The following is a 24,823-nucleotide window of genomic DNA, read 5'->3' on the forward strand; positions in this document are numbered from 1 at the left end:
AATTGAGCTTTCTTAGGGAAATGACTATGGCATTACTGCACAGAGAGGGACGCTTTGTAGAGATTAGTGGTGGAAGCTAAGTATGAGAGCATGTGGGGAGGGTGGTGCTCCAATGTGGTGCGGTGCACAGGTCCTATGGGGTGGGGGTGTTGAAAATCAGTTGAAAGGGATAGGTGATTTTTCCAGATTTGTGAGATATGTGGTGGGAGATGGGCTTGAGATTCGTTATGGGCACGACATCTGGTGTGGAGATCAGACCTTAATGGAAGCTTTCCTAATTTTATATGGTATTGCCTATTTTAAGGAGGCCTCAATGGTAGACCATATGGTGGTGGTGAACAACATATGTCAGTGGAATATCACCTTTATCATACCTGTACATGATTGGGAGTTAGAGATGGTCACCTCTTTCTTCAACCTCATGTACTCTATCATATTGAACAAAGAGGGGTGATTGATAGAATCGATTGGCTCCCCTCCAAAAGGTTGACATTCGAGGTCCGATCTTTTTATCATGCTCTTAGTCCCCCTTCTAGTTTTCTTTCCAACTAAGGCACATTTGAGAGTTGGATCTTTCATATACTAGGGGATTTCACTTGGAAAAGAAAATGTTCCATACTAATAGATTATGTTCATAACCATGGGTTCCAATGTACGATATCTTGTAGGACTTACCAATGAGGCCCTATTGATTAGTATTACAAAGAATAAATTAATTATAGACACTAATATAATTAGATATGCTCTTCATAGACAAACTTGGGATTTGGGATCCCGGGTAAGATCGGTTCATGATCATGGGATCGTTTTCTATCAAATAGGAAGGGCTGTTGCACAAAATGTACTTCTAAGTAATTGCTCCATAGATCCTATATCTATCTAATGAAGAAGAAATCATCTAACGAAGGGGATTCTTATTTGTACAAATGGTACTTCAAACTTGGAACGAGCATGAAGAAATTAGTGATTCTTTGTTTGGACAGCAGTGTTAGGAAGTATCCTGACCTTGTATAATCTAAGAAATCTAGAAAAGAGGCACTTAAAAGGGATGGATTGGTGTTGCATGTGCAGGAACAATTGGGAGTCCATCGATCATCTTTGGCTCTATTGCAGAGTTGCTAGAGAATTGTGTGTATCAGTTTTTCGTCATTTTGGAGTAGAGTGGGTAATGTCGAATCGGGTGGTGGTGTTATTGGCTAGTTGGAGTGGCCAATTTGGTTGTCATCGTTACTTAGAAGCTTGGAAGATGGCTCCCCTTTGCTTGATGTGATGCATCTGGAGAGAACATAATTCCCGTATTTTTGAAGATTGTGAGAGAATGATGGTCGCATTAAAAGATATATTGTTCAAGACGCTCTATGGATGGATTGTTGCTATCAGTGGTTCTCGCTTTGCTAATTTTGTAGAGTTTATGGATATTTTTCTTTTCCCTCTCCCTAAGCAGGCGTTTTCTCTTGTATGCTTCCTGTATACTTGGGTTGTGTTGATTGTTTAACTTATAAAAACAAAGAGATTATTATATTTGTCCTGATCTTCTCTTTTTTTTTTTTTTTTTTTTTTTGGCTTTAATGTGTGTTTGTAGTTTCTCACTTCATAAACTCTTCCTTTCCTAGCTTTTCATTTTGACGTTTGACTTATTTAAGCTTGCCTATTTCAGGTGAGCAGGCTGAATATCCTATGTTGGTTTCTGAAAGTGAGAAATCTCTTGAGAATGATCTACAAGTTGGCTCTCTAGATGATGAAAATTTGGATGTCGATGTAGAAGAATTTCAGGTCAGATTTGTGATATTTTTTTAAACTTTCTGCCATAAATTATAATTATATTGTTATTATTATAATTATCATTATAATTTTTGTTTCTGTTTTCCTTTCTGTTTTTGTGTCCTTGTTGTATACTCCTGTATGCTGAGGGGTGCCTGGCGCTTTTTTTTAATGCTATTTCTTTGATTTTTTACTTCTTTTAATCTTTCAGTTTTAATTTACTGACTTTTTATTTTATGAGATCCAGCAGGAAGCACCTCAGAATCAAGAAGAGACTTTAGATGAGAAAGGCTCAGCACCACTGCCTGTTTTGTGTATCGAGAATGGAATGGTGATCTTACGGTTCTCTGAAATTTTTGGTATTCATGAGCCCTTGAAGAAGGGGGAGAAGAGAGACCATAGGTATTCCATTCCCAAAGGTATTGGCCGTGGAATAAGATATCTTCCTCTCAAAGCTGCATAATCTGTTAATTTCATATAGCATTAGTATGATTGAAATTAGATTTGGAACTTGTGCATTTGTGCAAATGTGTGTTTAGTGCTGTCATAGAAATTTTGAGTTGATCAACCTCCCTGCATTGTTAGAGTGAGAAAAAAAAAAAAAAAAAATTTACTCGTATTCTTTGTATTTGCTACTGTCTTGTTTCATTTTCTGTTCCTCTCCCCTTGTCATCCTTCCAGATAGGCATAAATCTATGGACGTTTCTTATATTGTTGAAGAGGATGAGGAGGCATTTCTAAAGGATGCTGGTCAAGGTTATTCATTTATGAAACAGGCACATGTAATTGGACATGATGATTCAGTTCTTTATGATGATGATCGAGAGGAGGCAACATTTGGTGTTCACCAAGGGGATGCCTCATTGGCCTCAGGAGCTGATGGGCAAAAAAAGGACTCCTGTCTCAGTGCAGAACCAATGAAAAAGGGTGTAGTGGGAAATGTTTCCGCTGGGGTGCAGTCACCACAATGTCTTGGATTTTACCCTCTTGATCAGCAAGACTGGGAAGAGGGAATTCTCTGGGATAGTTCTCCTGTTGCGAGTGATAATTCTGTTGAGAGTAGTGAAATTTCTGGACCTGATTTGGAAGCTTCAGTTGTTAGTGAAACGGAACTACAGACAGGGCCACAAAATTCTTTGTCAGAGCCCCAAGTGGACCCAGATGAGAATGATCATCGCCATTTACTTTGTAGCTCTCCTAATTTATTGGAGCCGATGGGTTCAAGGAATTCTTCAGGACATACAGACCTTCCATTCTCATCAAGCAGTTATCATCCTCAACTGTTGAGGTTAGAATCCCGCCTAGAAGTGGATGTTCCTAACAATGCAGATGGTAGAAAGGAGAATGCTGGCGAGGTGCTTCACCAAAGTGATGATTTATGGCGTTTTAGGAAACTCACATCTCAATACAGAGATATGTTGGAAGAATCTTGGTTAGACAAAATAATATGGGAGACAGATAGGCCCATTGAGAAACCAAAGCTAATCCTTGATCTTCAAGATGAGCAAATGCTTTTCGAAATTTTTGATTGCAAGGATGATAAACATGTTGGGCTTCATGCAGGGGCTATGATAATAACTCATTCCATAAAGTCGAGGAATGGGGATTCTTGTGAGCAACCTGGTCATGGAGGCCAATCTGGTTGGCGATATGTTGCTAATGACAAACACTATTCAAACAGGAAAACTTCTCAGAAAATCAAATCAAATTCCGAAAAACGAATGGCTCATGGTGTCAAAGTTTTTCATTCACAAACTGCACTTATGCTGCAGACGATGAAGCTAAAGTTGAGCAAGTAAGAAAGATGCCATAACTTCATAGCTGTTATTTCATCTTCTTGTGTGTTTTTACTACTCTTGGTTTTGTTTTCTTGACTCATCTGTTTGTCATCTAGTTTAAAGTTGAGATCTACTTTATTTATAAAAGAAGTCCCTACTTGCTAAAATAATCGACTCCTTGATGCTGCTAGAAACCTGTTTAGTATTTGCATTAAGTGTGAACCAAGCAATAATTGGTAGGATTTTTGTATTAGAACATCTTGTTCGTGATGTATTTTAAACTTGTGTTTTTGTAGTTTTAGCCTATTTGCCAACACTGAGTGGGCTTTAAATACCTCTTTTTATTTTTTATTTTTTTAATTTTTAATTTTTTAAGTAATCGAAATATCATTAAAAGTGCAAGGCACCCATCCCTCAGTGCATAGAAAGTATACAAGAGAAAACACCTAATTAGAAGCAAAAATAAGGAAATCATGATAACTAATCACTAAAGGATGAACAAAAGCAGCTGTCCAAAGATATAGAGAATGGAAGAATAAAGATTGAATCTCCTTAAAAGTTCTTTCGCAGTCCTCAAAGCTTCTGTCGTTCCTTTTCCTTTATAGACACCATAAAAGGCACGAAGACATCATCTTCTATAAAGTAGCACTTTGAGAGCTTTTGCCTAGTCCACCCTATAAGAAATCATGTTGAAACTTCTCAATACGGTAAGCAACACATGCAAGGAGAGGAAAGCGTGACATGAAGTACGTAGGTAAATTGTAAAATGTGCTCTTTATAAGGGTAACCCTACTACCCTTTGATAGACTCACCATTTTCCAACTGGCCAAACTACGCTGTATCTTATCAATAACACCGTCCCAAATATGCTTGGCCATAAGAGGCCCTAACGGTAGGCCAGGTTACTTCAAAGGCAGGGAAGAAACCCGATAGCCCAGAAGACTAGCAACCCATCCACATTATTAACATTTCCCACAAGACCCAGTTGTGATATAGCCAAGTTTATCCTCAAGCCCAAAATAGCTTCAAAACATAAGAATAAGCACCACAGATGACGTTCATGATCTGGGTTAGCTCCATAGAAGATCAAAGTATTATCAACAAACAAAAGGTGAGAGTTGTTGAGATATCAATCCCACCCATAGAGAAGCCAGGCAACAAACCCCTACTTACTACAACAAAAATCATCCTACCTAACTCTTCCATTACAATAACAAATAGCAATGGAGATGGACGTCTCCTTATCTCAAGTCATGAGAGCTACTAAAAAAATTTGTGGGAGTGCCAATCACCAAAACTGAGAAATGCACCAAGGAAATACAATGAGCTATCCAAGAGCACTATTTCTCCCCAAAACTGCACCTCCTTAGCATGTACAACCGAAAATCCCAGTTAACATGATCGTAAAACTTTTCTAAGTCCATTTGCAGATGACATGGTTTACCAGATCTTATTCTACTATCAAGGCATTCATTGGCAATAAGAGCAAGATCTAGGATTTGCCTACCTCGGCTGAATGCATTCTGTGACTTAGAAATAATCTTCCTATTTGCTGGAATCTTCGCAATAATTTTGAAAATGCCACCCACTAGACTGATCAGATGAAAGTCCTTAGGGTCAATAATTTATGGAACCTTCAGTATGAGAGCGATGAATGTCACATTAAGGCTTCTCTCAAACTTATCACTGGCATGGAAGTTACAAACGACCTTCATTATGTCCTCTTTTAAAACAACCCAGCAAGCTTGGAAGAATATTATAGAGAAACTGTCAAGGCCCGGCGCCTTATTTCCCAGTCATTGCTTTTACAACCTTCAACACCTCTCCTTCCTCAAAATCCCTCTCTAACCAACTAGCCTTAGCCTCATCAATAGAATCAAAGAAAAGACTGTCCAGCAAAGGCCTCCAACTGAATTGCTCAGCATACAATTTATTGTAAAATTGAACAATGTGCTTGCTGATTTCCAACCGGTTGGTAGAAATTGTACCATCAATCAACAATGAGTTAATGGAGTTCCTCCTTTTGTTGGAGTTAGCCATGTTGTGAATTAACTTCATGCATTTGTCACCCTCCCTTAACCACAAGATCTTAGATGTCTGCCTCCAACTCACCTCCTCGATAAGAGTGGGTCTTTCTAACTTGCTGATAACTTCTGCCTGTTTCATACTCTCCTCAACACCTAAGGTCCTCTCCTGTTCAATGATATCAAAAACATGTAGCTCTTCCAAGAGGATGTTCTTTTTCCTCTCTATGTTGTCAAACACCTCCTTATTCCATCTCTTTAAGTCAACTTAAGCCTTTAGCTTACTAGCTAAAATGAAGCTCGGGGAACCTTGGAAATGTTAAGAATCCCACCACTGTTTCATCCTATCGACAAAACCTCAGACTTTAGCCACATGTTTTCAAATTTAAAGGATCTACTACCCCTTCGAGAATCACTACAGTCAAGGATGGTCGGGAAATGATCCGAGCAAAGGTTAGAAAGTCTCCTCCGGGACACAGCAAGAAACTGGGCTTCCCACGCCGGAGGGACAAGGATCTATCAATTCTGGACCAAAAGGGTGATTCTTAATAATTCAACCAAGTAAAAGTTCAGCCAACACGAGGAAGGTCCATTATACCCTGATAAAAAATGAAGTTAGGGAACTCCACCATAGTTGGGCATAAGCGAGCTTCCCCCGATCTCTCACTAGGAAATTGGGTAACTTTAAAGTCACCCCCAATGCACCATGATAAACTCCACCAGTTGAGCATACCAGCCTACTCATCCTAAAGAAACCTTCTATCTCTATCCGAATTAGGTCCATATACGCCTGCAAAAGCCCTTGTAAGCTGATCTTTAACATTTCGAAAAGTGACAGCCAATGTGAAGTCTCCCTCACACTCGTTGATCTTCTCCACCAACCTGTATCCCACATACTTGAACACCACCTGAAGCTCCTCGGGCGTTCAAAAAGCACCAATCCACATGATGGCAACCTTACAAACTACATACAACGTTACATACGCAATGGTGGGGGGGTGGGATCCCACTTTCATGGGCAATCCATTAGAATTATAGTCTTAGACATAGCTTCAAGCCTTGTTTCTTGGAAACAGGCAATATCAACCTTCCGCTGTCCTAGTAACTTCCTCACCCTCAGACAATTGTCTCCCTCATTCAACCCTATCACGATCCAGGATAGCAATTTAGGCATCATTAAGAACTGAAGACCCTTTTTCCTTTCCTTTTCCACAGCTTGATCCCTCGCCTTTTGAATCATAATTTATGGAGCATTCCAACCTTATTAAGTCCCTATTGCCTTTGTTCACAAGTTTAGAACTGGAGGCTGAAACCTGTATGACTTCGGCTAGCTTCAATAGTTATTAGAACTACCATAAACTGCTATTCAAAACCCACACACGACACCCCCACAATCCGATGGATATCCTTCACTCTTTGCAATACCCAATCTGAGTACTCGAAACATGAGTTACCAGAATTTCCCACCATTGCAGGGAGATAGGAACTTAAGAGAGTGCAAAGAGAGGCTTCCTACCCATTGAAAAGATCCACATCCCCACAAAGAGGTGGTTACACACATGCTACCTACTCCTTCCACCACAACTCTTATCCATCCCAACCAAGGCAGACATATCCGTTCATTTTCTCGTCTCCCCAGTAATAATAGCCCCATGACACCCATAGAAAAATTAAAAACAGAGGGAGCAAGTGCCCACCCAGCCTCAACCTGTCTAGGAAGGCAACCCCCAACAAACCCCAAGGCAGAAGCATAGGCATGCAGGCTGAGGTCCAACCAAACAAACACCCTAAAGCCCAGAGCTGGTAGCAAGATTGACCATGGCACCACCAAATGCCCCCATCAATGTTGATCGATCACAATCGACATGTTCTGCGTCATTTTGAGAGCACCCTAAAGACTTTGCGCCACCTCCAGCAGGTTCCTTACTCTTCTCCATTCAAACTGGCAGCTGTGGAACAGTAGTATCGGCAACATCAGGATGATTTTGAGCACTTCCAGCAATCTTTGCAAAGCTTGCCTTACTTTCCTCCACCCACTGGGACCGCAAGATCGATTACTCAAAGGCCCTGAACTGAGTTTAGGACTGACCATGGCACTACCAGATGCCTCCATCACAGTCGACCCATTGCCATCATTTTGAGAGCACCCCGCCGGCCTTGCACCACCTCCGGTAGGTTTTGCACCACGTGTCTTACTCCCCTCCACGCCAAATGGCAGCCATGGAACAACACTAGAAGGACCCAACACTAACCCAAAGACAACCTAGAGCCGCTAGCACGAGCCTCCCCCACCAGTGGTAGAGAACCCGTGCCTATGCTGGCTGGACCACTCAGAGCCCAGTTGCCTTTTGGTTGACCTAGGTGAGACGCGCTGGAGCCCAACTCGGGTCACCCCATTCTCAAAGGCTCAACACCCTTTGTATTTTTCCGTTTCAACAAGTGTGCCTTGGGCTTTAGGGGAAACTTAGCCCGAGCTGTCCCCAAGCGCGACTGGGCCTTACCATTTAATTCTCGATGGGGCGTCTATGTCTTGGGCTTGGTCAAACTAGCATTGGGCTTTAGCTCAGCACTGGGCTTCTTAGACCCATCTATGGGCTAGGGCCCAGTACCCGCGAAACCAATTTTAGGATCCTGGTCCACCCAAGCTAAACATTGATCAATGTCTATATTGATACGCCCCAAGGTTTCCTTTAGCGTGCAGAAATCAAGATTTTCACCAAAGTTTCCTTCCAACCTTGGGCAAGCTCCACTAACGTAGAAGCCAGGATTTCCACCATATCTTCCATACCCTGATGTTCCTGCAGAATCATCGCCAATCCCCTTGGGGCACCCAAACCGTCCTTCCTAGCACTGCCCATCAACAAGGAAGAGCTTACTCTAGACTGAAAGGACCTCTACAAATGTCCTTTTCCCCCCTCCGCCGGAGGTGTCGTCGTCAATAGAGGCTTCCTCTTTCCCAGTGATGAGCGGTTGATCTCATCGTAGTCTCGCTCTCCCTGTCCCTAATGGGTTTGGGAATGATAACCTTGATCGGAAGGAAGGATGGGGTTTGAAGTCAATCAACTCCAAATTTGTGTTAATTGTTTCATTTACATGAAAAAAAATGTTGCAATTACATATTTTTATTTAGGGTTAAATTCACTTTACCCCCTGAAGTTTTAGAGGTTTTTCAATTCGAACCCTAATGTTTAAAAATTGGCAATGTACCCCCTAATGTTTCAAAAATTTTCAATTCAGACCCTCCGTTACTAATTTTCGCCTACTTGGACGGAAATCATCCCACGTGTGTCTCGCGTGGGATTTTGATGTCCTCTATTCCAATTTTTTCCTCATTAAAACCTATGAAATTTCATAATTACCCTCAATTTCATATGTTTTAATAAGGGTAATTACATAATTTCATAGGTTTTAATGAAGGCAAAATTGGAATAGAGGGCATCAAAATCCCACGTGAGACGCACGTGGGATGATTTCTGTCTAATTAGATAGAAATTAGTAACGGAGGGTCTGAATTGAAATTTTTTGAAACATTAGGGGGGTTCATTGCCAATTTTTAAACATTGGGGCTCGAATTGAAAAACCCTGAAACTTTAGGGGGGTAAAGTGAATTTTCCCCTTTTATTTATTATAATTGAAAGTTTGGTTGAATTACCAACCTCGCTAATGTGTAAATGTTCTAGTCAGTATCTTGGTGTTGGATATTATATGTGGCATAAATATATAGCATTGGAGTTCCACCTTGTTTAGAAAGTAATAAAGTGGGAGAGTTTGGCCTTTGTTTAAGATGCCTTGCTCGTGCTATGTTGTGTTAGTAAATGTTACAAGACGTCCTGCGTTGTTGTTAATTTAAAATAGTAAATTAGTGTAAGAAGTTTCAATTGTGGCAGATTCCACAAGAAAGTGCAAGGTATCTAGTGCTTTATCAGATTTCTTTCCCCTCAAAAACAATGTGAGTGTTGTGTTGGAAGGTTTCTAATGGGGAGTTAGTTGAACAAAAGTTAATTCAACAGTCAATAGGATAACAAAAAATAAATCACATCACCATCCACCAATAATAAGGGAAGAGGTTTATCTTGTCCCAAATGTACTCAGACATTTTGTTTGCAAACAATATAATCTGATTTCTGTCTGTCCTCTAAACTCCTCATAAGACCTGACACGATCTTTACTGCATGTGTTGCCTAGAGAATTAAGCTGAGTACTGGGAGCTGATCCCTGTGACAGAAAACAACCCTTTCCAACCTGATCTTCTGTGGATGTAAAAATAACTTGCATATACTTCATGTCGTACACGCACTCAGCTGAACTGCCTGTTGCAGCCTTTGCTGGAAAACATAAAACAGTTATGCTCTGGAGTGTCAATTTTATGTGTAGAAGACAACCTAGTTTCTTTCCGCAAATTGGATTTTCTTACCCTGCCTACCTGATGCTGACTCTGTACCAACTTTACCATGGCTTAACTGTTTAAAATTCTAGCATTCTGTTGTTGATTTATGAATTTCTCCCTCTAATCAATTATTTGTGTCTGTTCCATTAACTGGACTCATGGAATGGTCCTACTAGGGATGATGGGCTGAAAAGTTTATCGAAGAGCCTAAATTTTGGTTTGTTGTGGATTGGCAGAGCTTAGAGTTTGCAGTTCATGTTGATGACATGTCTTTATGAACCCAGGTTGCTTCCAGCCTTGATAGCCCAAAACTAACTTTTAAGTTCTGGACGGGCCAAGGGAATTGTCCTAAGCCTAAGAGCTTTTATTGTTATCAGGGGCAAAGGGTTAGAGGTGTCAGTGTAAGAGTTATGATGATAATTCTTTTAATTATGATTACCAGGAAGTCTTGCAGATTGTCATGATTTTCCTGGTTTATATTTCTTATGCTTGCTTGTCATCCACAATGGTGTTTTTCATTTGGATTTAACTGTATTATTTTATGTTCTTTATCTTCCATGCATTTTCTGGTGTCTTACTGTTGTTTTGCAGCAAAGAACTAGCCAATTTTCATCGACCAAAAGCTCTGTGGTATCCCCACGACAATGAGGTGGCTGTCAAAGAACAACGGAAGTTGCCTGTCCGAGGACCTATGAAAATTATAGTGAAGAGCTTGGGAGGCAAAGGAAGCAAACTTCATGTTGATGCTGAGGAAACTGTTTCTTCTGTTAAAGCAAAAGCTTCCAAAAAGCTAGGTTGACATTTCTCTTTTGGAGTGGTTATGTGCTCTGTTTGTTCAGTTTTTAACAGCTTTTTAATGGCTGTTGTTTACTGTTCTTAGAAATTTGCTTAATATAATTACGATGTCATCTCCTATGTATGAAGACATCGAGCTTACTCGGCAGCTAAGCTTAACTTGGCATACTGTTCTTCTATAGATTTCAAGCTCTCTGAAACGGTAAAGTTATATTACTTGGGGAAGGCGCTTGAAGACCATGGATCTCTTACTTCGCAAAATGTTCTACCAAATTCCTTGCTTCATCTTGTTCGTACAAAAATATATTTGCTGCCGAGGGCACAAAAGCTTCCTGGTGAGAATAAATCTTTGCGCCCTCCTGGGGCATTCAAGAAGAAATCGGATCTTTCAGTGAAAGACGGTCATGTCTTCCTAATGGAGTACGTGAGTTGGTTTTTCTTTTTTTTTTTTTTTCCAACCTTAATCATAGCTCCATTCTCATTCCGCAACCACCACCCTATGAGGAGGGTTTATTTGGTAGATGGTTGTGTTATCATTTATTAGTATTCTTCTCATACTTCTTGATTGGCTTTTGTGATATGGTTTATATAAAATGGGGGCCATGGCCAGTTCTGATTAATGCTGTGCTTTTCTGTTTTGCCATTGAACTGTGTTATAGGAGCTTATATTGATATTTAGTCTTTTCTTAATCATTCTTTCTTGCTTTTTTTTTTTTTTTTTCACGTTTATTGGTTTATCTGTTTATGCTTGTGCTCTAGTTAGAATTGTGCTTCCATCTATACTTTTGCTTTTAGATGTTTGAGGCTTTAAAATGCATGGGACGATACCTTGTGGGACTTCCTTTTATCTCATTGGGGTTTGTGGTACCACCAAAGGCCAGATTATACCAAATATGGTAAGATGCTGGGGTTCGACTGTGGTTGTGAGATTTGCAATGCATGTTAGAAAGGGCATGCTATTATGATGAATGTTGTACGTGCTGGATTTGGCCAGACTTGCAGCTGGACTATTTACTATTTGTGGGACATGACTGATTTGTTGCTTCACTATGGGTACAAGCATTATGCATGTGTCTCTGCTTGGAGATTGTCTGAATTTGTTTGCGGGCTAGTGATAGCTCTTAGTACCTTGTTTGTTACTAGCGTGGCTTCAAGGGGACAGGAATAGTATAGTTGATGCGAGATGCTGGTTTGGTGAAGCCCTTAGTTCGACGCACTTCCATTTTTTTGAGTATGAGCACTGTTTGGTGGGAAATAGTGTCATGAAGACTTGAGTGGAATAGTTTCAACAAGGAACAACTGGTGGGCAGATTTTTGTTGCTCATCTGAACTTTGATATAGTGAACTGATCTTTATAGCCATGGACAATTTCAGTGGGGCATGATAATGTTCAATAATGGATTAACATATCCATCACATGAGAATATTCCGACACCACGCAAATTAATACTGGGATATTGTAAGACTGGCCTTGAATGGAGTTTTATTGTTTATGGTTGATGTTCTTGTGTAAATTTGCATTCACATGGTTATAGAAGTGGTGGCAAAAGTGGTGATGGTGCAACACTGGGGGGAGGTAGCGAAAGTGGCTACGATGGCAACGGCAATGACTTGGTGGCAGCAGTGATGGCATAGTTGTGGAAGTGGCATTGAGAATGTCTAGGTTGGTGGCAGTTGTGGATAGGTGATAGTGGCGAAAGGGACCACTATCATGGAGAGACAGGATGGTCATATCTTGGTTAATATAGTCCTACCACTTGCGTGGTGTCTCAGTATTCTTATGTGATGGATATATTAATCCTGCAGGTTTATTATTGGACCGTGGAAGTATGTATACACATGAACCCAAATAAAAAGTCATTGAAGAAATGGTGGTTGCGTGGTTTTATTCTAACGTTTGGATTATTGATGGTTGTCTCTTGGAATGTAGCGTTTTTAACAAATTCAAAGACACTGTGGATCTTTGTAAATGAACAGGGATTTCATATAAGCAATGGTTTAACACACACATGTAGCCATTCCCTTCAGCTAGCTTTTTTGAAGTTTCTTTGTCTGTCTTGCTTATGTAGCTTAGTTGCCTTATTGACATGAATGTTATATTTGTTCCCATGAGAGAAAATCTAGGAGGCTTGGGTTTGTTGTCTCTTATTCTGATAAACAAATGTTGTCACGACATAACCACTGTACTCTATTTATTTGTAATTCAAAGTCTGCAACATATGCTTAATGTTGAATTTTAAATTGTACTTCAATATGAAATAGCAATGCTCTTCTTTTTTTTTTATTTTTTATTTTTTTTAAATTTAGCAAAACTTTCTGTTCTCATGCATTGTAAGAATCACGTCAAACCTTTATTTTTTTTTATTTTTATTTTTTAAAATTTTGAACACAATTCATGGTACCTGACATAGCACCGTATTGTGAATCGTCATACTTTTTGTTAAATGAGAAATTTAACTTCTCATGCATTTAATTTTCACGTACGGTAATCATATTGTATGAGCCACCTTTTATCATACTGTATTTTGCATTATATAGATACCATATACTACTCTGCTATTAGCAGCAATTAATTTTTGTTAGCTCTGTGTTGTGCATATCGTTGAGCTTAGTTTTTCTTTTAATACCAAGATTAATTTCCCTTTCTGAAGTTTATTGCTTTGGAGATTCCACAAAATGATTGGTTTTATTACACATCTGTAGGTATTGTGAGGAAAGACCTTTACTGTTGGGCAATGCTGGGATGGGTGCAAGACTTTGCACTTATTATCAAAAATCTGCCGCAGATGATATAAGTGGCTCCTTGTTGCGGAATGGAAACAGTAGCTTGGGGCATGTCATTGTGCTAGACCCTGCTGATAAATCCCCTTTCCTTGGAGACATAAAAGCTGGTTGTAGTCAGTCATCTCTTGAAACAAACATGTATAGAGCACCCATATTTAACCATAAGGTGGCGTCAACTGACTATTTATTGGTTCGTTCTGCGAAGGGAAAGCTTTCCATTAGGCGCATTGACAGGATTGACGTTGTCGGACAACAGGTTGCCTCTGCAGTAGCCTTCCTGGCTGTATCTCTCCAATATTTTATATTAGGCTTTTTCTCTTAATATTATTAGTGATATGTCCTTACTATTTACTAGTAATTGAAGCCATTATTGCTGCTAATGGTGCTGATCATATCACTTCTGGCTCTTGGCAAGTTTCCTACAGAAATCATTATTACTAACTGTAGTTACAGATGCATTTTGCAAAGAAAATGGTATTAACGAATTCCCAAAAATAAAATAATATTTCGAGGTGGAACATAAGGGACATGCAAAAAAATAATAATAAGCAAACCCAGGGAAATATCCTGAAAGGGGGGTATGAACCGGAAATAGGGAGAGATGGAGAAGTGGATTGCAGGTGGGTTGAATCATTAATGGTGATTCCATGTCCAAATGCTTTCCAAACCCTTCTAGTTTATATATATATATAGTGAAGAACATTTGTTTCTCAGGGTGGGGCCAGGCAGGAAAGGGATTTTGTTTCACTGACAGGTTCTGGGGCAATGTTTCTGCCCCACTAGGGTGTTGAGTGGGGGCAGGTGGCTGTTTTGTTTGGTGGGGCAGGTTAAGTAAAATGTTATCCTTGACTGCTCCATTGCCATTTATGGTCAAGAACTCAAGATATACTTTTGGTAGTTATATATTGTTTGGACAGTGTGCTGCCTAGCACTTTCATTCTATTGAAGCTTCATATATATAGGAAAGTTTTTTGTAGTGTCAACATTACCTGATCTGGTTAACTTGATTTTTCTTTGCAGGAGCCTCTCATGGAGGTGATGTCTCCTGGATCAAAGGCCCTTCAGACTTATATGGGAAACAGGCTACTGGTATACATGGCCCGTGAGTTTCGTAATTTCGAAAAGCGTCATTTGCTCCCTCGCATTCGTGCAGATGAGTTGCCTGGACAGTTTCCTTACCTATCTGAAGCCATTATCCGGAAGAAATTGAGGGAACATGCTAATTTGCAGGTAATTATAAGAAAGTTTTTATTACGTTTTTAGTAGGCTGTGGCACTAATATCCATGTTCTGCTTCGTGTTAGATACATTGTTCTGCTCTGTTTTTTTGGCTTAATGCTCCTTATGATATCTGTTCTATTGTATCCTCTACTCACCTAATTGCTTCAAATGCTTATGTACTGTTCCAGAAAGGACCAAATGGTCAGTGGATTTGGGTTAAGAAGCGCAATTTCCGCATTTGGTCAGAGGATGAATTGAGAGAAAAGGTGAAACCGGAAGATGTAAGTTATACTGTTGTCCATTTGCATTTGTTTCTTTGTTAAAGAACAAAAGCCTTTCTGATTAATGGAATGTGTGTTGCATTTCTTAAAATATATTCAGACCGAAAGGCTTATAAGCACATGTGAATCAATGTTTGAGTCTCGAAAGGAAAGGGAAACAAATGTTCATGGTGTTTGTTGGCCCCTTTACGCCCTCCTCACATTTTTATCTCTGTTAGAATTTACTTATTTGCTGTTTATGTAGTCATAGCAGCAAAGCTTTGTGTCTTAGGTGAGCAAGTCTCAGGTACAATCTTCCCAAGATGGAGAGCTACTTTCATTCATTTTGATGCTAGGTATATCATCCACCCATCATTCCAGTCCTCGAACGCCCTCTATGACTGGGCCTAGCCCTGATTCTTAACTCAAGACTTATGTTGACCAGCTTTTGTTGTTCTGCACAGTACTGTAGTTGTGTTGCATCAGTCCCTCCAAAACCCCCAATCTTACCACTACACTGATAGGTTTGACTTCCATATTTTGTCGTTCAGAGAAGAGCTCGCTAGTGGTAGACAAGGGACAAGGGACAACCTGTAAATATTTATTATTGTTTCCCAAAAAGAGTTTGACCACATATCTAGAAATAGACAGGATAGGCTAGTCTGAGGATGCATTGGTCAAAATGGGAGGTTTTGAGTCTGTACCTTGTTCATGTGACTTGGCTCTTTATTTGGGTTATATATAAGGTTATAATCTTGGCCATTCTACATACCCAATCTTGGAAAGCAAAAGTAAAATGATTGTTGTCTGTTGCTATGTGTTGTGATGCTTACATCTGAATGTTATGATATGATATTTTCTCCTTTGCTTTCTGAACTGATTATTAGACAAGTCTTCTTTCAGGTCTGGCTACTTCAAAGCACGCATATTTTGGTCCTCTGTTACAATTTATTTGGCTGATGTTAGCACTTATAATTGGCAGACTATCATGGAAAAGACTTTGCTTGCTTTCCTCTCCGACAATACAATATTCCCTGTAGTCAAGACAACAACTTTTGCATAATCTGAAATAAGTTAAAAGGCTGTTATATTTTGGAACTGTAAATAGTTTGTTAAAGTTCAATTTACTGAAAGTTCAAAAAGCTACGCTTATAATTGAATTTCGCCCAAGCATTTGCAAGAATTGTGCATTATCTATTGAGCAAGATAACTTAATATAACAAGATACATAGCGAAAAATAGTAAATATTGTATCAAAATGTCATTTGAATAAGATAAAAAGATGAAAGGCTTCTAAAGATAAAACCCCAAGGGGTTGGCTTAACTAGTAAGGGCGTTGGTCTTGGTGGCATTCCATCAAGTCCAAGGTTTGAATTCCCTTGGGTACAAACAATTTCTTGGGGCCGTCCCGCCGGCGAAGCCGGAGTATTACTTGATTCGTGTGAAGGGGGCGCTTTACACGGCTCCGAAGTTTACCCAACAAGGGTGGGTACACGAAGTGGCCTTACCTTGGAGGGGTTCAACGTCATCAAAAAAAGAAAAAGAAAAGATATCATGTAGCCCCTTGGATTTGTGTTGTGTAGATCAAACATATTTTCTGTGGACATGTATTTCTGCTAGCCCAGGAAAAATTGTAGAACAAAATTTTAATTGTAGAACAAAATTAAAAATAAGAATAAAGAAAAGAAATAAATAAATATCAATCAAGATTATAGAACAGAAAAGTTCTGTTGGAGCCATGTACATAGTCCATTGCTGTTTCTTTTTCATTACTTGAATGCTGGAGTTGATGTGATTAGACAAATTTCAGAATAGCCTACGTAATCTCTATATGTAAGTCATTCTCTACAGGTTATATTTCATACCATTTTGTTGTTTTTTTTTTTTTTTTTTTTAATGTTAAGCATAGTAATTGAAAGTTAAAATAGAAAATTGCAGAATATATAAAGTAGTAGCAAATTGGGAAAAACCCTTAGCCAAGGTGTATAAGAGAATGAGATAGGGTATGTTTGAAAAGTGTTTTTTTTTTGGTTTGAAAAAATGGTTTCATGTGATATAAAGTTGAGAAGTGGTTTTTTTTTGTCCACATTAGAGAATATGTTTTTGGTGTGGTTAATATATCACACTGTTTATTCCCAGATGATACCTTGGTTTTTTGTGGGGCCAATCGTGATCGACTTTGCTATTTGTGTGCTTTATTATTATGTTTTGTAGCTGTCTTCGGGTTGAAGGTTGACATGGCTAAGTCAGAATTGCTTCCTATGTGTAATGTGGATAATGTAGATGGGTTGGTTGGCATTTTGGGTTGTGAGGTCTCCTCTTTGCCCTTGAAGTATCTTAGTGTTCTACTGAGGACCTCTTATAAGGCCAAGTCTATTTGGGATGGTGTAGTTGAAAAGATTGAGCGTCAGTTGTCTAGTTGGAAATTATGTATTTGTCTAAGGTGGAGGGGTTACCCTTATAAAGAGCACCCTTTCCAATTTACCTACGTGCTTCATATCTCTTTTCCCCACTTCTTGTTGGTGTAGCAAATCGCATAGAGAAGCTGCATCGAAATTTCTTATGGTGTGGAATAGCTGAGGAGTTCAAAAATCATCTTGTTAGTTGATCCAAGGTTTGCTCTCGAATTTCTAAGGGAGGGTTGGGGGTTTGGAACTTGAGGTTATTCAATCCTGCACTTTTAGGGAAATGGTTGTAGCACTGTGTATAAGAGAGAGGCATGGTGGAGAGTTGTGGATTATAAATTTGGAAGTTCTTGGGGTGGGTTGTATTATATTGATCTCCTTGGCCGTATAGGGTGGGGCTAGGGAAGAATATTAGGAGGGGGTGGATGATGTTTTCTAGTCATACTATTTTTTGAGCTGGGAGATGGCTCCAAGATCAGATTTTGAGATGATTTGTGGTGTGGGAAGATGGCCCTTAAGGAAGCTTTCCCGGAGTTATATAGCATTGCTTGTGTGAAGGATCCTTTTGTTGCAATTGATTTGGATCTTTCTAGTGGAATGTAAGCTTTATTAGAGCAGCTCATGATTGAGAGATGGGTGTCTTGGTGTCAAATCTTATATTTCTATAGAGTGAGACAAGAAGGGGAAGACAAGCTTTGGTGGGCCCCTTCAAACAAAGGGATATTCGATGCTAGCTCCTTTTACAGGTTCCTAACATGTAATGATGACATTCCTTTTCTTTGAAAGAATATTTAGAGGATAAAGGTTCCTTTGAGAGTGGCTTTTTTTCACTTGGTTGGCAGCCCTAAGAAAGATTCTTACCATGGATAATCTTAGGAAGGGATATGTCATTGTGGTCAATAGGTGTTGCATGTGCAAGAGCAATGTGGAGTTCGTAGACCATCTTCTTTTCCATTACGAGGTTGCTTGTGCCATATGGAATGCTTTCTTCAATCGCTTTGGGCTGTCATGGGTTATGCCTAGCCGTGTCGATGATTTGTTTGCTTGCTAGTAGGCGAGTGGTAGCTCTTAGAGTGCTATCGTGAGGAAGATGTTGCCCTCTTTCCTTTTGTGGTGCCTTTGGAGGGAATGAAATCATCGAAATTTTGAGGACTCAGAGAGGACGTTAAAGGAGCTGAAGTATTTTTTTTTATTTATTTTTTTAAAAAATTATGCTCTTTATACTTAAATATATGCATTTTTAGCTCCGTTCATGATTAGTTTTAATGATTTTTTTGTTCTTTTTTTCTCCTTTTAGATAGACGTTTCTCTTGTATATTTCCTGTGTATCAGGGTTGCACTTTTAATGATATTTTGATTACTTATAAAATAAAAAAAAAAGGATTTTTCTGGGGTCTTATAAGAAATTTGTTGGGTTGTTTTTTCAAAGAAACAATTACTAAACGTGCTTATTTTTTGAAAGCACAAGTAGATGTAGAGCTAACTTCTTACTTGTTAAAAAATAAAAATTAAGAAATTCTCTTTTAAAAAAAGAGTGGCCGTGTGGCCACCCTCAATTGAGGAAAGGGGTGCCCCTGGCCTGTTGTCGCCACCCTGCACCTGCACATCCACCTTTGACATGTTGGGTGACCACATAGGCTCCCCTCTCCTTTGTTGGAGCTAGCCTTGCGGCCACCTCTCTCCAACCTTATTTATTTTTTGAATAATAAGTGAGCCCTTATATCTAAAAAATTAAGCACCTATTTTATCAAAATATTCCTATAAGTAGGTGTGAAAAGTTCCTTAAGAAGTGTTTTGTGTTTTGAACGCCAAACAAGTTCTATAATGTTCTACTAAAATGCGGAAGCATTTTACTTATCAAAAAAACTAAAATGAGGAAGCATTTTTCATGTAGTTTGGGATGGTGATTGGCAATATGGGTGTCCTAGGCTTTATATATTGGTGGTGCATAATTTTTTGAGGTGGAGTTTATGGGCCCCTATTTCATAAGCTTTAGAATGTTAAGGTCAGAGGCATAGATGATGTTGAGATGGAATGGAGGTAAACTAAGAGTCAGAAGATGATTGAAGCTAGTTTCTTTTCATCTTCTTAACCTAGTTTCAGTTTGTCTTAATAGTTACCTCATATAATTTCTCTGGACTTGGTTTATGCTCCTCTACCCTTCATAAATCTTTTCTTTCTTTCTTCTTTTTTATTTTTGTTATATTTTATATTTTTTTATTTTATTATGTTGGGGAACCTCTCCAAGGCAGGGCCCTTTGAGTCCACCCCTGCAAAGTAAACCTTGGTCCCGTGCACTGCACCCTCGAAAGTTTTCCTACTCGGAACTGGTTAAATCGCTAGTTTTTCACTCGGGATTGTGGCCCCAAGGAATTGTTTGCAGCCATGAGTTGTTGAACCTTGGACCTTGAAGGGATGATACCTCAAGACCAAGGCCTCCACCACTTGGGCCAACCCCTTGGGGGGTTAAAATTCATTCTAAAATAAATGAAAGAGGGACCTATAGATTTCATGTGGGTTCTATTGTAGATTTGTGGGCGCAGTGTGTTCATCTGTGTGCGTGTCATGTGATTGTTCTAGTAACAGTATTGGGTCTATGAGTTCTAAATAATTCCTACAAATGGTGTGATGCATTCCTCCAATTTTCACCCATGTTGCTACATTTATTTCATCCACTACATTTTACACTGGAATAGCTTGTGCCCTATAATTGCTTATTTCGTCTCTTCACATAAAGCTTCTGACATTTGTTTTTGAACTTTTTTGGGCTTAGGTTTGTGCCTACGAAAGCATGCAAGCTGGTATCTACCGGCTCAAACATTTGGGTATTTCTGCGACATTGCCTAATTCTATTTCATCTGCAATGAGTCGGCTCCCTGATGAAGCTATAGTTCTGGCTGCTGCATCACACATTGAGAGGGAGCTGCAGATAACTCCATGGAACTTGAGTAGCAATTTTTTTACCTGTGTTATTCAGGTAAAAGATGTTATCTGATTTTATGAAAGGACAAAAATTTCCTACTAACTGGTTTGTAGGAAACTCCTTAAAATCCAGCTTCGAATGCGACATGTGTCCTTAAGCTATTAAAAAAGCATGTGAGAAGCACATGCTATTAAAAAACTTGTTTTTCTCACATGCTAAGGGACATATGTGACTTTTAGAGGGTAGTTTGTAGAAAATTTGTGTCCATTTGTGAAATTTGTATGCCATCTTGGTGATTGTGTGTTGAAGTAGGCAGTGCTACTTGTTATGCTTCTTTGTTGATAGTATATGACTATCAGCTTTTTTTACTCTCAAGAAACTTTACCACAACGGCCAATTATTTCAAGATTTTGTCTAGTTGAAGTTGACCTGATGTCAAATGTGCTGCTAATAGACATTGGGATGTATCACTTGAAAATTTAAAAATTAGAAGAGTGTAAGTAGATTAATTACCTGATCACCTGATCCAGACGGCTCCCGGGACTGACACTGCCCTTATAACCCATCTTGGTATTTGAAAATTGACTGCCACAGTGATTCCTTTTGCCTGCAGTAAATGAAATGGGTTCTAAATTAAGACCATGTGTACATCAGGGCCCTTATCCTTGGGTTGAGTTATATATTGAGGTTCACTTTCTCCAATTTTTAGGTTGGCTGGTGCTTATTACATTGCTTGAGAGTTGAATTCTTCATGTTTGGCCACTTTCTGGGGGACTTTTCTTTTTTCCTTTTTTTGTTCTTTTTGTTCTTTTTGGGAAAAGTTTCACAGTGATTTGACTCTTACTCCTGCCTGCCAAGAAATAAGTTATTTCATCTGCGGCAGCTACATAGCTTTTGAAGTAATTTATACAAGAATGATGCTTCTCAGTTTTGCAACTTGCTACACTTATTTTGTTGACAATACTCAGTTTTGCATTGTAAAAATGTAAGAATGTTTTTTTAAGGTGGGCAAGGCAACCACTTTTTCCTAGCCAAACTATAGCAGTTTGATCTGATGATGGGGGAGAATTGATCTGCTTAAAGTTGTGGCACAGAATGTTAAACTTAACATTATATATTGCTTTGGATTCAAAAACATTTACTAAGGTTAGATAATGAATATACATTTAATTTGCCATTTTAATTTGCGCTTTGAATGAATATACATTATTTATCAAAAAAAAAAAAAGTTGGAGAATGTGGGGGTGCACTTAGTGCTTGCTTCTTTCACTTTATTCGTTCTGAACTAAAAGATAGGAGTGTCAAAGGCAATTTGCGCATTTTTATCAGACTTGCGATGATGATGTTTTTATTGCATGAAACTTTTCTCAGCCTGTGGAAAACGTCATGTCTTAATTTTATATGGAGATTTTATGGTTTTCTGTTTTTGGAAACTCATGCACTGTCTAACTGAGGTTTTTTTTTTTTTTTTTTTTTTTTTTCACTCTCTTGCAGGGCAAAGAAAATATTGAGCGTTTGGAAATTACTGGTGTCGGTGATCCGTCTGGTCGGGGCCTAGGTTTCAGCTATGTCCGGACTGTTCCAAAGGCACCAATGTCAAGTGCAATGATGAAGAAGAAAATAACTGCTGGACGAGGAGGGCCCACAGTTACCGGAACAGATGCTGATCTTCGTAGATTGAGCATGGAGGCTGCACGTGAGGTATGTCATTTACAGGAAAATTTCAATTTGGCTTGGTCGAATTCATTTTGCCTCTCAGCTCATTAAGCTTTTGATGACGGGCGTCTTTTTCTTTCCAAATTTGCTAAACTTTAAGATAGATATAGAACTGAAGAAAAAAAAAAGAAAAAAAAGAAATGCTGATCTCAATCGAGGTAAAAGTGTAACACAAAGGACATATATAGGTTTATTGTGCTCAAAATTCTGACGTAGAAATTACATAATCCTGAAATTTTGACTAGTAAAACTTTAGATTGTTTTGGGCCAGTAACACAAACTGGTGGACTACTAGAGGTCCACTGCAGTCCACGTGAAAGTTACCAAAATATCATTCAATTTTGATTGCTACATTATAGTAAAATCACTCAAAACATAGCAGGCAATGTACTAATAGCCTTCTAATCAACCCTATTCTTATAACTATTTCAAAATTAAAGGTTTGTTTCACTTGAAATTGTTCAAAAAGAACAAGGATTGTTTCACACGAGTGTGTTGAAAACTCCCCTGTTTTTTTAACTATTTCTGTTGAAGCAAGAAAAAACTTAGAACCAAGGTGAAGCATCTGCTTTAATGCATTGTTGAATTCGTAGGCTTAATGAAATATTCTCTCTGAAACAATAGTTTGTAATTGAATAAAGCGGTGTAATGGTAGTGTTCTATGTTACATGGACTTGGGTATTGGAGTCACATATGGGTATGTGTCTAAGTCTTTACTGGCTTAACGTTGAAAACATGGGACATTGGGACAATGATTTAAAATTGGGTACAAGTATGAAGTATGCGGACATGTCATATACAATTTAGTACAAAGTTGTACTAGATTTAGGTAATAGCCTAATGTTGTATTTTTTTTTAGAATCTAAATTAAGGTTTACGTAAGGGACAAAAACTTCCTCCAAATTTCTCAATCCCAATCTATAAAACTATTTCTCCAACTCAATTTATAAAATCGTTATGTGTCTCTTGAGCATGTCAAAAGCACATGTTTTTTAATAGTTCTATTCAAAAGTAATGTGCTTTTCACTTGCTAATTAAAAAATTTTGTGCTTCTTACATACTAAGGGACAAATGTCAAATTTATAGATTGGGTTAAAGGAAATTCATCCAACCCAATTTGGAGGAAATTTAGGTCATAGGGTAATTTCTTCATTATCTACTTCACACATCGAAATGGATAAAACATTCAACTGAGGAAAAACACTGGTATGCCAATAAAAGATCTAAAAAATCACTTAAAAGTTAGCAAAATTATGTATACTTAAAATACAGTATTGAGCCCAGCCTCTGAACCTTGTACTAAAGTGTTGTGCTTGCAGAACTCCACCGCTGAATAGTGACTGCATTGTTGTAGCTTTTGTTAATCAAGTCTAACACTCTTCTTGGAAGAGATAACATTATACTTTGCATTTTTTATTTACTGTTTGGGTTTTTATATCAAGAGTAATCTGGATACTTGTTTGCTTTAAAGAAACTGTATGATGCAGGGGTTGCTATCTATGCATGTATTGGTGATATGCCTGGAAGTTAATAGTTGGTCAAGTTGTTATTGCTAGTTTTTCTTAATATCTCTAGTTGGACTGCTTTTTTCCTCACGAAATCATGTCATATGGTTTCCTGTTACCACTGTACTTGCCATCCTTGGGCAAAGCACAGAACTGTGAACGTCTCACTTTTTCTTCTTTTTTTTTTTTCTTTTTTATCCCAAGTACTGGTAAAGAACAATAGTTTTTGTTGCTCTTGTTCTGATAAGTAGCATTCTGGTATGTCCTAGTTTTACACAACATTTTTTGTTTCTCTTTTTGCAATCTAAAACTTGTGTTCTATTGTAGTAGTTCGTATTTTTAATATCCTAGTGTATATCAATCTCCAGGTTCTTCTAAAGTTCGATGTTTCTGAGGAAGAGATTGCAAAATTGACTAGGTGGCATCGGATTGCTATGATACGCAAGCTTTCAAGTGAGCAAGCTGCATCTGGGGTACAGATTGATCCCACTACTATCAGCAAATATGCACGTGGCCAGCGAATGTCCTTTCTTCAACTGCAGCAGCAGACAAGAGAGAAGTGTCAGGAAATTTGGGAGCGACAAGTTCAGAGTCTTTCTGTGTTAGATCGTGAAAATGAGAGCGACTCTGAGGGAAACAGTGATCTGGATTCCTTTGCTGGGGATTTAGAGAATCTTCTTGATGCAGAGGAATGTGAAGAAGAAGTGGGGAACTATGAATCCAACTATGACAAAGTAGATGGTGTTAAGGGCCTTAAAATGAGAAGACGCCCATCCTCAGCACAGGCAGAAGAGGAGAAGGAAGATGACGCAGCTGAAGCAGCTGAATTGTGCAAGTTACTCATGGACGGTATGCATATATTAGTCACACTATAGGGGTAACCGTGATTTGTTTTTTCTTTATTTTTCTCATGGATGGTATGGATATTTTAGTCACACTGTAGGAGTAACAGTGATTTGATGTCTCTTTATTTTACTTTGGAAACATCTCTCTGGTCAAACTCTTTTGCCTTTCTGGGTTTTAGCAATCATTATATATCTGCTACACTGAGAGAAGATCAAATGGAGGAAATGTCTTCTTGTCTGAATTGTGATTTTTTATTTATTTATTTTGATAAGTATTAAAAAGCGTAAGGCGCTCCTAAGTACACATGCAGTATACACAAGAGGCTCCAAATGAGCAAGGAACCCAAAGCCCTCAAATCCAAACCCCGACAAGCCCTCAAACCCAAAACCCCTCGAGGCACTCAATGCTAGAAAGCGTGA

The 24,823-nt window shown here is 38.7% G+C and overlaps 1 protein-coding gene across 2 annotated transcripts in view; it reads left to right on the forward strand.

The window, feature by feature from the left end:
• The window catches only part of LOC132177140 (transcription initiation factor TFIID subunit 1), a 58,217-nt gene that overhangs the window by 23,394 nt on the left and 10,000 nt on the right, over positions 1-24,823 (forward strand). The window contains exons 7-17 of one of the 2 annotated variants that reach the window (XM_059589369.1): positions 1,658-1,773; positions 2,009-2,180; positions 2,443-3,556; positions 10,542-10,744; positions 10,928-11,165; positions 13,449-13,785; positions 14,550-14,759; positions 14,938-15,030; positions 20,188-20,391; positions 21,832-22,038; positions 23,927-24,407. In XM_059589369.1, the coding sequence (XP_059445352.1) occupies positions 1,658-1,773; positions 2,009-2,180; positions 2,443-3,556; positions 10,542-10,744; positions 10,928-11,165; positions 13,449-13,785; positions 14,550-14,759; positions 14,938-15,030; positions 20,188-20,391; positions 21,832-22,038; positions 23,927-24,407 (3,375 nt within the window). The remainder of the gene's footprint in view (positions 1-1,657; positions 1,774-2,008; positions 2,181-2,442; positions 3,557-10,541; positions 10,745-10,927; positions 11,166-13,448; positions 13,786-14,549; positions 14,760-14,937; positions 15,031-20,187; positions 20,392-21,831; positions 22,039-23,926; positions 24,408-24,823) is intronic. The other variant, XM_059589370.1, reaches the window with a different exon arrangement.

Source organism: Corylus avellana, chromosome ca4 (genome assembly GCF_901000735.1).
Source record: "Corylus avellana chromosome ca4, CavTom2PMs-1.0".
NCBI classification, from domain to species: Eukaryota; Viridiplantae; Streptophyta; class Magnoliopsida; order Fagales; family Betulaceae; genus Corylus; species Corylus avellana.